This window comes from Apium graveolens, chromosome 4 (assembly GCF_009905375.1).
Source record: "Apium graveolens cultivar Ventura chromosome 4, ASM990537v1, whole genome shotgun sequence".
NCBI classification, from domain to species: Eukaryota; Viridiplantae; Streptophyta; class Magnoliopsida; order Apiales; family Apiaceae; genus Apium; species Apium graveolens.
The window spans coordinates 310,085,392-310,099,903 of NC_133650.1; the positions used below are offsets into that span (position 1 = coordinate 310,085,392).

General features: G+C 32.4%; 1 protein-coding gene across 3 annotated transcripts; it reads right to left on the reverse strand.

Annotated features, from left to right (window-relative positions):
• Window positions 1-942: 942 nt before the first annotated feature.
• On the reverse strand, window positions 943-9,322 carry LOC141721724 (protein NRT1/ PTR FAMILY 4.6-like). 3 transcript variants are annotated; one of them, XR_012574833.1, is made up of 9 exons: window positions 9,180-9,322; window positions 8,986-9,064; window positions 8,690-8,907; window positions 7,029-7,475; window positions 6,723-6,847; window positions 5,604-6,616; window positions 5,465-5,522; window positions 1,505-1,646; window positions 943-991 (listed from the first exon to the last, which is right to left on the reverse strand). XR_012574833.1 is itself a non-coding variant. In XM_074524786.1 (6 exons), exons 1-6 carry the CDS (start codon window positions 9,180-9,182, stop codon window positions 5,764-5,766), a joined length of 1,725 nt encoding a protein of 574 aa, XP_074380887.1. In that variant the 5' UTR covers window positions 9,183-9,322; the 3' UTR covers window positions 5,122-5,763. The 3 variants fall into 3 exon arrangements, 2 of the variants coding, with proteins under 2 accessions (XP_074380887.1, XP_074380888.1); XM_074524786.1 differs by lacking the exons at window positions 943-991; window positions 1,505-1,646 and having other exon boundaries at window positions 5,122-6,616; XM_074524787.1 differs by lacking the exons at window positions 943-991; window positions 1,505-1,646 and having other exon boundaries at window positions 5,465-6,616; window positions 8,986-9,109; window positions 9,180-9,308.
• Window positions 9,323-14,512: the final 5,190 nt, after the last annotated feature.

Below are 14,512 nucleotides of genomic sequence, written 5' to 3' on the forward strand. Positions count from 1 at the left end.
TAAGATCTAACGGCTATGTTGACAGAACATAAGAATACTGTAAAACCTAAAAACTAAACAGATGTAGAGATGGAATAATATCAAATACCTATGGTAAAAAAATTAATTACCCCATTAATGCATTTTCTAGTTCTGGAAAACGGGTCGGATGTGACAATGGATTCAGGAAATAAATTTCTGATTCCAAAATTACGACCAACATCCAGTGCATACTGTTGTCATTCTCAGTTACACCCCTGTACAAGACACACTCGTTCGAACATGCGTGGAATTTGACATATTCGAGGCCTAAATTAGATAGTGTTTTCTTTCCTTCGTACGCATTAACGGGCAAGACATGATCTTGAGGAAGTAAGGAACCCACAGAAGATAGTAGGTCAGTAAATGCATTATCGCTAATACCGAATCTCGCCTTCCAGTTATGCAATTTTAATATTGAATCTAGTTTACTGCATTCATTACCCTCATATAAAGGCTGTTGAGCATCAGCTACAAATCGTTTGAATTCATACGAATCTTTATCGTAATCATCAGCCCCTGAATTATTATATGCTGCTTCGCAAACATCAAAGGCTTCTGTCGTATCAGGATTAGGAACAGGAGCCTAATTGGTGTTAGAAACAGCAGTTGACTCAGAAGTAGTGTTAGATTCCCCATGCCAAATCCATTTAACATAACCCAAGCTAAACCCAATTTCATACAGATGACCCCTAATAACTTTTACGGAGAACTTTTTGAAATTGCCGCAGCGTGAACACAGACAAGGTATGCTCCTAGGATCTTTACTATTTTTTTCGACGTAAATCAAAAAGCTTTCAACCCCGATTTCGTATTCTAATTTATCTCTGTCTTTCACGATCCATGTTTTATCCATCTGTTGTTCCATCTATACAGGACCTCCCTAATTGTCATTACCAAATAAATTAAATAACAATAATAATAACAAACTAATATCGTTTACAATGCTAAGGACTATCCCTGCTTCAAGCACCTATGTAGAAATGTCAAAAGTTTAATATCATTTACAATGCTAAGGACAAGTTTTCAGTAATGGATTTCCACTTCAACAGTTTGTACAACAACAAACTAATGAAATGAATTTTGTTCGAGAAGTATCAACACCAGAATATGCATAAATAAAATCAAGACATAAATTCATTTCATTAGTTACATAAATTCATGTAAGGGACACATAAATTCCACCTATTTCATAGAGATTAAATTAATAAGCAGATTAAATAAGTATTTAACATCTTACCAGAAAAGTAATTAACAAATTACTAACTAAACTTGCAGAGTATAAACAAACAAGAAAAGTATAAACAAATTAAACTTGCACAAATTACTTAAAATCTTACCAAAAAAGTATAAACAAACAAATTAACAAAGTAACTGCTACTCTCGAACAAATTAACAACATGCAAGTCTAAAAAATAAAATCGAACAAAAAAAACAACATGCAAGTACAAAAAATAAAAACAAACAAAAAGTAGAAAGCAAGTACCTTAGAAAGCAAAGATTTGAACCAAAATCGAACCAATCCTCCAACCAGTCGAACCCAGACTTGTACCCAAGTTGAAAATCGAAAGCTACAACCTTTAATCGAACCTTTAATCCCTAAAATTGAAAGATCTAACCTTCAATCCCTGAAATCCGTGCATAATCGAACAAAAAAAAGGAGAACAAAAGTTAACGAGTTAGGTTAAATCGAAAAAAGCAAGAAACAAGGTAAAGAAGACAAATGGGGGAAGAAATCGGGAAGAAAATGGGGAGAAGAAATCGGGGAAGAAAAATGGGGGATATACCTGTTTTTGTCTGAATAATTTATGTTTTTTTCTGAATAATTGTTGTCTGAATGTTTGTGTGTTTTGTGTTTTAATTTGCAAGGGGGGGAACTGAAATAAAAATAAAAACAAAAGCGGGAAGTACAAGGGGGGAGATATTTGACAAAAATTTGGCTAAGGCGGAGGGGGGGGGGGGGGAGTAGGAGCCGCGCTTAAAAAATTTAAACAAGGGATTAGACATCGTTTGTATGATGAACCGATGCATACATAATCATTTTACATCGGTTTTTAAACGGGCGATGTAAAAGACCCTTTTTAATATCGGTGGCAACCGAAACCGATGTCTAAAGGGCGATGTCTAATTTCCTTTTTCTAGTAGTGCTCTTACTCATCCATATTTTCAAATTGAGAAATTTATTAACCTATATCCTATTTCGACGACCTCGATGACTTGCCACTCGATGACTCGTTCTTTTCCGATTACATCAACAACCCGCTTCTATTCTTCGATGACAACTACAACGACGTTTTAAACTTTGACTGCACATTCAATGACATCGTTGCATATTCAATGACATCATTAATCTCCCTTCCGATAATTACGTTGGTCGATCCTGATCCTGTTCTAATAAATGTTACTTCTGATCCGGACGAGTTTGGGTCCAAAGTGAATAACGAGTTGACATGGTTATCTGATGATCCTAACTTCAACGCCCTCGAGTATTTTAACTTGGACAGTGGGAATTCATCGGAATATGTTCAGAAAGTACTAAATTATGTGTCGGTTGAGCACTACGCTATAGATGACCTAACCTTATATTTGAGTAGGGGTGTTATATTAGATTATGTTACTATAGGTATGAAATTTTCATCCTATCGCAACACCTACACTATGCGGGTTACTAAAGCTATAAATCTGTGTTTTCATAGCTCACCAAGGTCTTAAGTAGAGATAATACGATAGAATGTGTTGTTATAGACTAAGAATTAAAGAACAATTAAATTTAAACCAAAAATAAAATTTGTATTTTAAAAATATTTGATTTTGATAAAATAATTCATTGATTTGTCATAGAATAAAATGATGGGTTGTCACATAATACATATTATATTTTAAAAATAGTAACTACTTTTTTATTAAGAATTATATTCAATTCAGAATATTTACTTATACTTGATTTGAATCATTAAAATTGTTATGAAAGGCATGTCTGTATTTAACAAGACTAAGTCACTTTGACAATCCTAAGAATCAGTTGTATGATAATATTATTGCATTTTGTATTCGTGTCTGTAAAAATGTTAGGAAGATTAGACTGGAAGATTTTTCTATGAACAATCATCAAGCTAAGGAATAAACTCTGGAAGAAAATCAATCATGATCATGCCTCAGAGATAAGTGTAGAAACTTGAAGTTGAATAATGTTGTTCCTGAAAAAATGTTCTAATCAGATATCGACAAGTCACAGATCAAGGAGTATAAAGATGTATGTCGATTAGTCAAATATGACTTGTAGAGAAGTCCAAAGAGATATCGACAAGTCAAAATCAACTTGTAGAGAACTAGAGATATCGACAAGTCAAAAAGTCCATATAGAGAATTGGAGATATCGACAAGTCAAAATCTACTTGTAGAGAAATGGAGATATCGACAAGTCAAAATCTATTTGTAGAGAACTAGAGATATCGATGAGTCAAAAGCCTATGTAGAGAACTCTAGATATCGACAAGTCATTCTATTTGTAGAGAACTGGAGACCTCGACAAGTCATAATACTTATAGACAAGTAGATTTATCGATAAGTCATTTTACTTAGATATGTGAATTCTCCACACAGTAAAAGAGATCTCGATAACAACTTTGAAATTCATAATACAGACAACCTGAAGATCCAAGATTATCAGTCAACAAGCAATTCTATCACTTAATTGGAAAGACTACAAATGCAGCTGGAAGAATACAAGATCAAGGGTCAAAATGAACTAGACAAAGGAGGGTCACAGACCTAGTAGATTCTGCACATATATGCTGCACTAGAAATGAAAACATATAAAGGAGCTTTAGAAATTGTGTTAGTCTATTTTAGAGCAAGTTCTGTAAACCGTGCATGTTGATCTATAAAACATGTCACGGGTTCTTTGTTTAGATGTAACAAAAATAGATCTAGAAAATCTTGTATTCTCTCAAGAGAACTAGCTGAGTTCTTATTTTCAAGAACAAAGATTTGTAGTACAAACAAATTTGATTTAATACAAATCAAGTGATTTTTTGATAAATTACTCGTGTCTTTACATTTAGTCTTTTATCACTATAAATTTATCTAGCTGTTAAGTTTCAAGAGCAACAAATATTCACAATTAATCAAATAAAAACAAGAAAATACATTCATCCCCCCACTGTGTTGCACTTTACCTAACAAGTGCTATCAGAGCAACACCTGAAAGTAAACAGATTAGATTTTGGAAGTATGAGTGCACAGAGACTTAGCAGTATCAAGATCCTTGTATTTGACAAAGTGAACTGTATTCTATGGAAAAAAAGATGATGTTGTTCATCAGGATGACCTATCCATTATATATTGACATTCTCAAGCATGGACCCTTCATTCATATGATAAGGGTAACTGAAGCAACAGATGGTGATATGGTCATTCTTGGTCACTTTACTCCTAAAGATCCATCTACATATACTCAACCAGAAAAGAAGAAAGTTTCATTTGACAGTAGCTTGCAACTCATTCTCATTGAATCTCTTGATAATGTCATGTATAACAACATTATCAACTGTGTGAGATTCTGTGTGAAGGAACCGAAGAAGTGAGGTCAAACCAAAGAAAGATTCTAGTCTCGCAATATGAGGATATCATGGCTAAATCTAAAGAAGGCATTATTGAAGTCTTTGAAAGATTTAACAAGATGATAAATGACTTGCAGATTCATGACAAATACTATGGCTAAACCTAAAGAAGACATTACTGAAGTATTTGAAAGATTTAACAAGCTGATAAATGATCTGCAGCTTCATAGATATAATCCAGCCAATTGGAAGTTCTGTGAAAATCAACTCTACTTGCTTAATTTATTTCCCAACATGTGTAGATACTTTCAGTTTTAATAATGTTGATCTATGTACGGTTAACTATCCGTTAATGTATGTTCGGCACATAATATTGTTAAGTTTGATGTTCTATAATATTTGAGTTAATGAAAATTACCTATAATTTTAAAACAAAATTGGTAATAATAATGATAATCTATTTATTATATATTTTAATCATAATTTAGAATTAAATTTTTTTAAATATTATTTAGTATTGATATTTAGATCTCGGCTCGTGCTTCGCACGGGTTATCAATTAGTTATAATAAAACCATACTTTTCTCTCATCTCTCCATATTTTATCATGGCATCATAGTTCAGTTCAAAGAGAGACTCGGGTTCGAGTCCTCCCAACCCGTTTGATTATTTATATATTTGTTGTTAGTATTGGTATTGATATTGATATTTATTATGTGTGTTGTTATTAATCGGTACGAAAAGTATCTACGATTAAGAGAGAGCGTTAAAGAGTATAATATCGTGTTCGGACCTTCCTCTAACACCTTAAGATTTTAGTGCCACTGCCCACCGGTAACTTAACAATCTTAAATTCTGGCCATGGAGTTGCTAAGAATCCATACCTTCATCTGCAAATATTTGCAGACCTTATAATTGTTTTTTATGGCATTGTGATTCGCACTGTAAAAGATGGAATCTATCAGGAATTGTTTTGAACGTTGAAAGTATTTCTGTAGTAAAATTGTTACACTAATAAGTTACCTCTGTAATCTCCTTTGTTTTTAACTGGTAGCTAATTTTTGAGTTTGAATGAAGAAAATTGATGATGACATATATAGTCATATATGAAACAGTGTATGATCATGTTGGAGCCTTACTTTAACACTCGATGGTTTTAGAAGAGCTGATTATTTAACAGTATTCAACCGACCCTTGCCTCGAGATTATGTAAACGGTCTATGGTTGATGCTTTGATTCCCTCGTCTTTGTATCGATACCAAGACGAACACAGCAGGTAAAACCCGAAATTGAGGACACTCAACGCTGCTAACAAATAATAGAAATAATTCAGTTTATCGCGGTTCAGGTTATTACTACTAAGCCACCCGTCACTGACATCATCCACCACATTCACGATCAGTGTGCTCAAGAAATATCCAATGGCTGACGAAAACCATGTGAATGAGGTGCCTAATGACTTCATTTCAGCTGAACTCTCCGAGTAGAAGAAGTTCAGCAGTCCAACCAGTGTGAACATATCAGCCATTCCAAATATACCATACTGGATTCCTAACCATAACACACTCATTGGCAGAGGGCCTGGAGAGTCCACCATCTTATGCCTGACAGCGATATGCTTCCGTCTTGTCTCTACATATCCAGCTACTACCATAGCAATGGTTGAGAGAACGAGGCCAATTCCAATACGTTGAAGATGTCGGATACCAGTAGGGATTCCTGTCAACTTTTGAAGTGCTGGAACACAAATGCGGTCATATATTGGCAACACAATGAACATTAAGAATAGTGGAATGACAGGTATTGATGAGGCGGGGATGTCAATTCCAAGGACTTTCCTGTCCATGGTATTAGCTTGTTGGAGAGCAAAAGTTTGGTGTTGAGCCAAACATGTGTTCATAAAAATTGTGCTAACTAGAATTGGAAGCATTCGTACAATTACTTTTGCTTCCTCAACTTGTGTCACTGTGCACACTGACAAAGGTCCTGCATTCGATGTATCTGGAGTCCTAATAATGGCTGCGCGATCCAGGAACCTGGAGTTTAGATTAACATAGTTAAGGAACCAGTAAGAACTACATTAGAACTTTCTTAGCAAATTTTATGAGATGATCAGTTATAAAGGATCAGAAGAACTAATACGTGAATTGGTCTGTTTTCTTGAGAATCTCAGTTCCTGTTCCATCTTTATTACCAGCAATCTCATGAAATCCCTCTGCGTTTTCTGGAAGTGGAAGGTTACGGTTTCTAAATGCAACCACAAAGACCTGCATTGTCGAAAAAGACATAGGTTGGCTTAAGTTAGTTATTTGTATCAGTAACCGGTCACAGTACTGCTAAGTCATCAATTTGTTTTTGTAGGCTAATTTTGTTTTGTCTGCAGATTTTATTTCAACCGCTTAGTTTTGATTTACGTTTTTCTGCAACACGATTCCTTCTACGTTATACCTGTGCTATCCGAGTGAGCGGGCTTCCTTTGGGGTCATTATGCCTATAAAACGAAACCCCAGTGCATAGGAACAAAACTGCAGCTAGTACTGATATAGTAGATACTGCAAACGCCCAATCCCAACCTTGCTCAGTGCTAACCCAAACGAAGAAAGTGCAACCCAACAAAGCTCCGCTAACAAGTGAAAAGAAGAACCAGTTAAAGTAAGTAGGAATCATTGCTGCTTCTTCAGGATCGCGCTCATCATATTGATCAGCTCCAAATGAGGGGATTGCTGCTTTCATCCCACCTCCCCCTAGCGCGACTAAATACAAACCGGTGTAGAGCATTGCAACTTGGCCACTGTCTGCTTTCTCACATTGATTCGGTGAGAGTGTGAAATCATCCTTGCAAGGCAAAGGTCTCAGGTGCTCGATAAATGCCTGTGTTGCTAGAACTGCATAGCCCTGCAATAAATATGATCCAGTCTTGAATCGGACTAGGCAACTAGCTATTCGGCTTAAATATCAAAGTAGTAACTGAAGTGAAAGCCTAGATCAACGAGATATCATTTTGATGACTAAAGTCATGTAAATATTAAATAGATAACTCCAAAAATGCGATGCGAAAGTAAATATTATCGTCTGTAATGTTCTATACATTTTTGTTCAATGCTACTATAACCAAATGAAAAGTTAACTGTGGTATTTTAGATAATATATCTAAATTTTAAATAAATTATTTACTATTTATTTTAAATTTTATAGTTATTTTATCTTATTTAATTTAAAATAAATAGTAAATAAAAGTTCTAAAATTTAAATATATTATCTATAATACTATATTTCATAACTTTTTATTTGATTATAATAGCGTTGAAGAAAAATGTGTGGAACTTAACAAAAGATAATATTTACTTCCTCATCGCATTTTTGAAGTTATCTATTTGATATTTACATGACTTTAGTGATCAAAATGATACGCCGTTAAGATCAGTGAAGGAAGTGATATATGGCATTCACTGCAGTGACCAGTTTGATATTTAACCCCGTCTCTAATCGTCAATATATAAGAGGTAACGTGTTTGCGGAGTGATAAACTAAAATCTTTGTAGTGATAATTAGACAGAGTTAAATATCAAAGTGGTCATTCAACTGAACGCCAAATATCAGTTTAATCATTAAACTTAACGGGGTATCATTTGAATCACTAAAGTCATAATAAATATCAAACAGATAGCTCAAAATATGTATTCGAGAATTAAAAATTATTTTATGGAGTTCTATATATTTTTCTTGAATCATATTACAACCAAATGAAAATATATGAATTCTAGTATTTTATATAATATAGTATGATTTTTAAAATTTTATCTACTATTTATTTTTAATTTTATAGTCATTTTCTTTATTTAAATAAAAATAATTAGTAGATAAATTTTTAAAAATCTCACAATATCATCTAAAATACTATGAATTCATAACTTTTCATTTGGCTGTAATAGGATTTAGGAAAAATATTTAAAACTCCATAAAATAAATTTTAATTCTCGAGTACATATTTTGAGGTATCTATTTGATACTTATTATGACTTTAGTGATGATGATTAAAGTGATATACGACCTATAGTTCAATGATCTATTTAACCCTAATTAGACATGGAGATGGAGATTAATGTTACCAAGACTTCTATAGCTCCAAACAGAACACAACTTCTGAATCCGGACAAGTAAGTATCACAAACAAAGCCTCCCAAGAGCGATAGCAAGAACGTAGATCCCATGTAATTAGTAAGCATTGTTGCTGATTTTGTCAGACTGAAGTTCATGGATCCATAGAAGTAAACAAATAAGCTCACTGCATTCCCTATAAACGGCATGTTCTCGAGCCCACTCGTTACTGCAGATATCATACATCAAACCTAATACCAAAAAATGTAAATCACAAAACACTCATTATAGAATTATGAAAAAGTACCAAACACAAACAAGGTAGCTCTCCTTCCTCCTCGTCTCGTTCTCTCTTTCTGCTCGGTTTCCACCTCTGCTTCGTTGCTCTGATCACAATACGATGAATTTTTTTAGGGTAGCAGAACAAAACCCTACACACATTACCTATATCAGCAATTCAGCATGCATACAGGCTACAGCAATTAGTACAGAATATATTACCATTTTAAAGAACTTCTATATGGTGCACAGGAGAAATTAAGTAGTAGCACGGTATGATTATACTGAGAAACCTCTTATATTATGCTGGTGAAATCAAAATGCTGATCTTTTCTGAGTATACTAATGAAGCTTTCAGTTTCACTCAGTTATATAGAGTGAAAGGCATGCATGCAATTCTTGACTTTATGATTAATTCACATCATCAGATTCTGATTATTTTACATCATACAGAGTTCCTCTGAATCCTCTGATCATAAGTAAAGAAGAGACGCATCTCTCTTAATTTGTGAAACACATTTTACTGATTTTTGTTGTAGTAAGTAATGTATTTGATAACTTTACGGCTCCTCCGGTGAAAAAAAAAGGTTAATCGCCCTTAATATCACAATTCGAGAAAAAAGGTCTCAAAATCTCACAACGCTGAAATATGGCCCTTAATATCACTCAGAAACACATAATTTCTTTGCGTTTTATTTCCAAATTCAAAAACACAATTTTTTTTGCATTTAGTAGGTAGAATCATATGATCGGCTTTGAAATTCATAAAACACAAAATGTTGATGCGTTAATTCACCAACGCATTACAAAAAAAGCGTTTACATAAGAAAATTTGTAGGCCCAGTTGGCTGGCCCATTAAGTAATTGGCTGAATTTTTAATTGTTGGATAAACACATTATTTTTTGGCGTTTCGGAGTGATAGTAAGGGTCATTTTCCTGATATGTGATATTTTGGATCATTTACTCCCAAATTGTGAGATAAAGGGCATTTTTTGTAAAAGAGACACAAAAGAAAAAAGAAACGAACATAATTTAGTGATAAAATTCTATAGTGTTCTCTTCCTCGATAATCATGTGTTCGGATACTCAGAGTCCTGACATGAAGAATAATGTAAATAGCCATAAAATTATGTCATGTTGTCTTTCTCAGAAACAAGGTCACGGGTTCGAATGCTCACGAGAAAGTGCATCATTTCATTGTGGATGTTGTGTACTTACCTAAACAGAAAATGTAGACAATATTTGAATTTCGATACGTGACACCAGAAAGTTATGTCTATATATAGCCTCTTTCTGGAAGAAACATGAATGACTTTTATATTCAGCAGCAATCTGATTTTCTTTCTGAGCTTGGCAATCTGAATTGGTATATTTGAAAGCAACATTATATGAGAGTATACTATAGTGTGTTGCTTTGGGCTTCTACTCATAAGAACTGGTCTCAATATGTTAACTTCACAAGTGGTGATTATTTCTAGTGTCCGTCAAATTGGTATAAGATTTAAGTTTTTTTTTAAAAAAAAATTAATATTTCGTAACAAGGAAGAGATTGAATCCAAATTTTAAAATATATTTCTAGTTTTTAGTTAGTGACGAAATCAAAGAGAGTTGACTCAGTTTGTTAAATAGGGATAACTATCTTCTTGGTCACATGTTCGAATCTCATGAGAGGAGAATTTATGATTATGGCTTCTGAGTCAGAGTTTGTCGCTTGGTTTACCTTGGTTAACGGGAGGAGAATTTATGATTATGTCTCCTGAATCAGAGCATGTCGCTTGATTTACCTTGGTTCACGTGGTTTGCACTCTATTGCGTGAGCCCGTAGGATTTACCCAGTGCGCACCCAAAAGATAGCGACTACGAGTTACCTACGATAAAAAAAAATCAAATTAGTTCACGTGATTTGCAGGCTATTGCGTGAGCCCGTAGGGTTTACCCAATACGCATCCAAAGGATAGATGTTGCGGGTTATCTACGATTAAAAAAATCAAAGAAAATAATTTTTTTTTAAATTAATCGAAACTTAACTAAAAATAATGTATAATATATAATTAATAAAACTCTAAGTATTTTTTATCGATTACCACTTTAAATATAATTTTCAGTTTTTAGAAACCGTTAATTTTCAATTAAAATTGAATTAAAACAACTATTTAAAAATCACGTATAGTTGTTTGATACTCGAATTAGTTCTCAAAACTTTTTCACGGAATCTGATACTTGGTGTATTTATATTTATGTATATACTAATTCAAGCGGGGTTTTGCGATAAAAATATGTATTTGAAAACGATTTTGTCACCGGATTGAAGTACGGAATTTTCCTCATTTAAAAATCATTTATGTTTATATCGAATTGATACATTTTGTAAAGGACCTTAGAACATGGCCAAACCATTCGACTTCTCAAAAAAAATGAAGTAAAATTGAAATAAATCGGCGGCATCTTCTCAAGACAACACCGTCACCCGCCGGAACCTCCGCCGCCGGCCGGCTGATGAACATTTACTCATAAATCTTACAACTAGACACTCAAATGAAGTACATTTTTTATGACACTTTAGATTTGTTAAGCAGTGACGTTAACTTTTATGCTGACGCGACAAAACTGTCCGTACAACTCATTTGACTCTGTCCTTTTACTGGTAATAACAACTCCGATGACCCTTCTAGTTTTTGACCTATGCACACATGCGCATAGGAGTAATTAAAATAGATTAATTATATTTTAAAATTTTACTAATGTAATATTTATAGGCTCACATCGTAATTAAAATGATAAGTAAGGAGGAGGCTTACGGGTGTAAATAAGTCAAACTGTTTGTAAGCTACTCGAACTCGATTCATAAATATTTATATTCGGTTCGGTAATAATCGAGTCGAGACGAGCTCGAGCTCGAATTATTAAAAATCTTAATCGAAACGAGCTCGAACTTCAAATTATTCGGCTCGTAAGGTTCACGAGCCTTATCGAGTATTTACTATTTTAAAAATATTTTAATATGAATATATTTTAATATATTAATATATTCACTCTGTCTCGAAATACAAGTCACTTTGACTTTTTATGCGTATTTTAGGTTGAATAAAAAAATTGATTCACAAATAATTTTTTAAATATTCTTTTTCTGAATAAAAGTATACATATTAAATTTTAATTCAAGAAAATAAATTTTAGAAAAAAGTATATGGAGCTATATCTTTTATACACCTTAAGTATGCGTAAAAGGTCAAAGGAACTAGTATTTTGGGACAAAGGGAGTAATTTTTTATTTATGTTTTATATATTTAATTGAATCGAATTCGAGCCGAACCGATCATATTTCAAGTTTTTGTCAATATTTGCTAAAATTGAATCGAGCTTTCGAACCGAACTCAAGCTTATCAAACCTTTTGCCAACCAAGTTTCCAGCTTGAAAGAAAGTCAAGGCTCGGTCGAGTTCGAGTCCAAATAATATTAATCGAGTTTGAGTCAAGGCTGATAGTGTTCGACTAGGCTCGGTTCGATTACACTCCTGGGACTAGTGCTGGGTACCCAAAATTTATTCACCAATTTTTTACGAAATGATGTGATATACACGGTTTTGATTTGGGCACGCATGGTCTATATTATTATTAAAAAACTTAAAAGTTAGAATGTTCATAAATCGGTATTTGAGAAAATTTTTGAAAAAAATATTTATGCTCCCTAGTTCTTAAGTAATTATAGCTACCACCAGTCATTGAAATTTGCTCAAGAAATATTTAAATATATGTTAAGTTATGAAATTGTTAAATAAGCACCAAGTGGTACTATTTAAACTCCATTATCATATATATATATATATATATATATATATTATTTGTATACACATAATTTTACTATTTAAATTCGATCATATTATGGATAATTATGTAATTTACAAATCAAATTGGAATTTAAATAACAATATTTGGAACCTGTTTAACAATTCCCTTAAGTTAGGAACGACATTAAAAAATTAACGTAATGAATAATATATCAATTTTATCTATTTATAAAAAATAGGGTTCACGTAATTTTTTATTTAAGTTATGATTGATCGTACCACAATTGAATGAAATCAATATCTAAATCCACATATTTAGCGTGATGAGATAACTCAAGTGGTTAAGGGCTTATCTCTTGTCATCCCCGGTTCTGGGTTCGATTCTCGCTCATCGCTGAGATTTGTTAGGACATATACTCAATTGTAAGACATATAAGCCAAATTAGTCAAAAAAAAAAATCCACATATTATGACATCAATATCAACAGTTAAACTAAATCAAAAAATCCCAATGATTGATCATAATGTATATAGCATAATTACTGTCGAAATTGATCTGCGTTTGCATATCATTTAAATTCATATCTCAAAATTGATTTTCTACGTTAGCATGTCAATCTAATTCACTATCAAAATTTTATATTTAGAGAAATGCTTTGTAATAATAAAAAAAAAAAATAAAGTTTCCGAGGTTATCTTTGAGAACTTTTTCTGAGATTTGTATGTAGATCAAATCAAAATATTATTCACTTTCCTTATTATATAATTTCTAATTATTTTATTTCATTAACACATATACAATTGACCCTACACATGTAATATGTTATCCTTATATATTTGATTTTTTAATATTATCTCAGGAAAGTTTCCTAAGATAATTTCTTTAAAAAAAAATTCTCAAATATATATGCAAATATCCCTGAGCAATGTTACATATTAAAAAAATTATCCAAAATACCGGATGACGACGGATGATAGTATCATTATTTTTATTTGTGAAAATTCATATTAATGCGCACGAGATTTAAACGTAACACAGTGCTTATTTATCATTTTAAAACTGATTTAAGATTCCAACATTTCTCATATAATATTTTTATATATGATAAAGTAATTTTATAACTTGTAATGGACACTCATATATTAATATCCAGTTACATATCAAAAATAATTATTTTGGATAATTATTGAAAACAATTTTGAGCATATCTCTTAAATAAAATAGACACCATAATCAATCAAACAATTTAATAAAATATTATGCCGAGTACAAAAGAAAATGCTAAAAATCCCACATATTTTCTCAATTTTTTTTCCAAATAATTATGCGTCAAATATGTAATTTGTAAGTTTTCTAATAATAATAATAAAAACCATGCGTGCATATATATGACTTCTTAAATCAAAATTCGCACGACATCTCATTTAATAAAAGGGATTTTCTCTGTGTGTCCAAGTGCACACAATAGTCACTAACTTTCATATAAATAGGTTCTTTTTATTGGTAATTGAATAAGAAATGTTAATGGCCCCGTACATTTACATCAATTCCAAATTTGGGTACTCCATAAATTTGGGGACTCCATAAATTTGAGTACAAAACCCGCTTAGTGAATTTCTTTTCACATTCAATACCGCGTTATTGCAGAAACTTTCCTTTACTAGATTTTCTATTATAACACAAGCCAAATTGCCAGTTGTTGAGTTCGTGTAATAAAATATCAATTACATATATAAATGTTGATGTAATAAATAAACATATGGTAT

Bases quoted from the DNA above. Each gene is read 5' to 3' on its own strand.
- LOC141721724 (XM_074524786.1), bottom strand. The intron at 6,848-7,028 runs GTATAACGTAGA...TCGACAATGCAG, and splicing joins CGCTCACTCGGATAGCACAG to GTCTTTGTGGTTGCATTTAG. The intron at 6,617-6,722 runs GTATTAGTTCTT...TCTAAACTCCAG, and splicing joins AAGAAAACAGACCAATTCAC to GTTCCTGGATCGCGCAGCCA.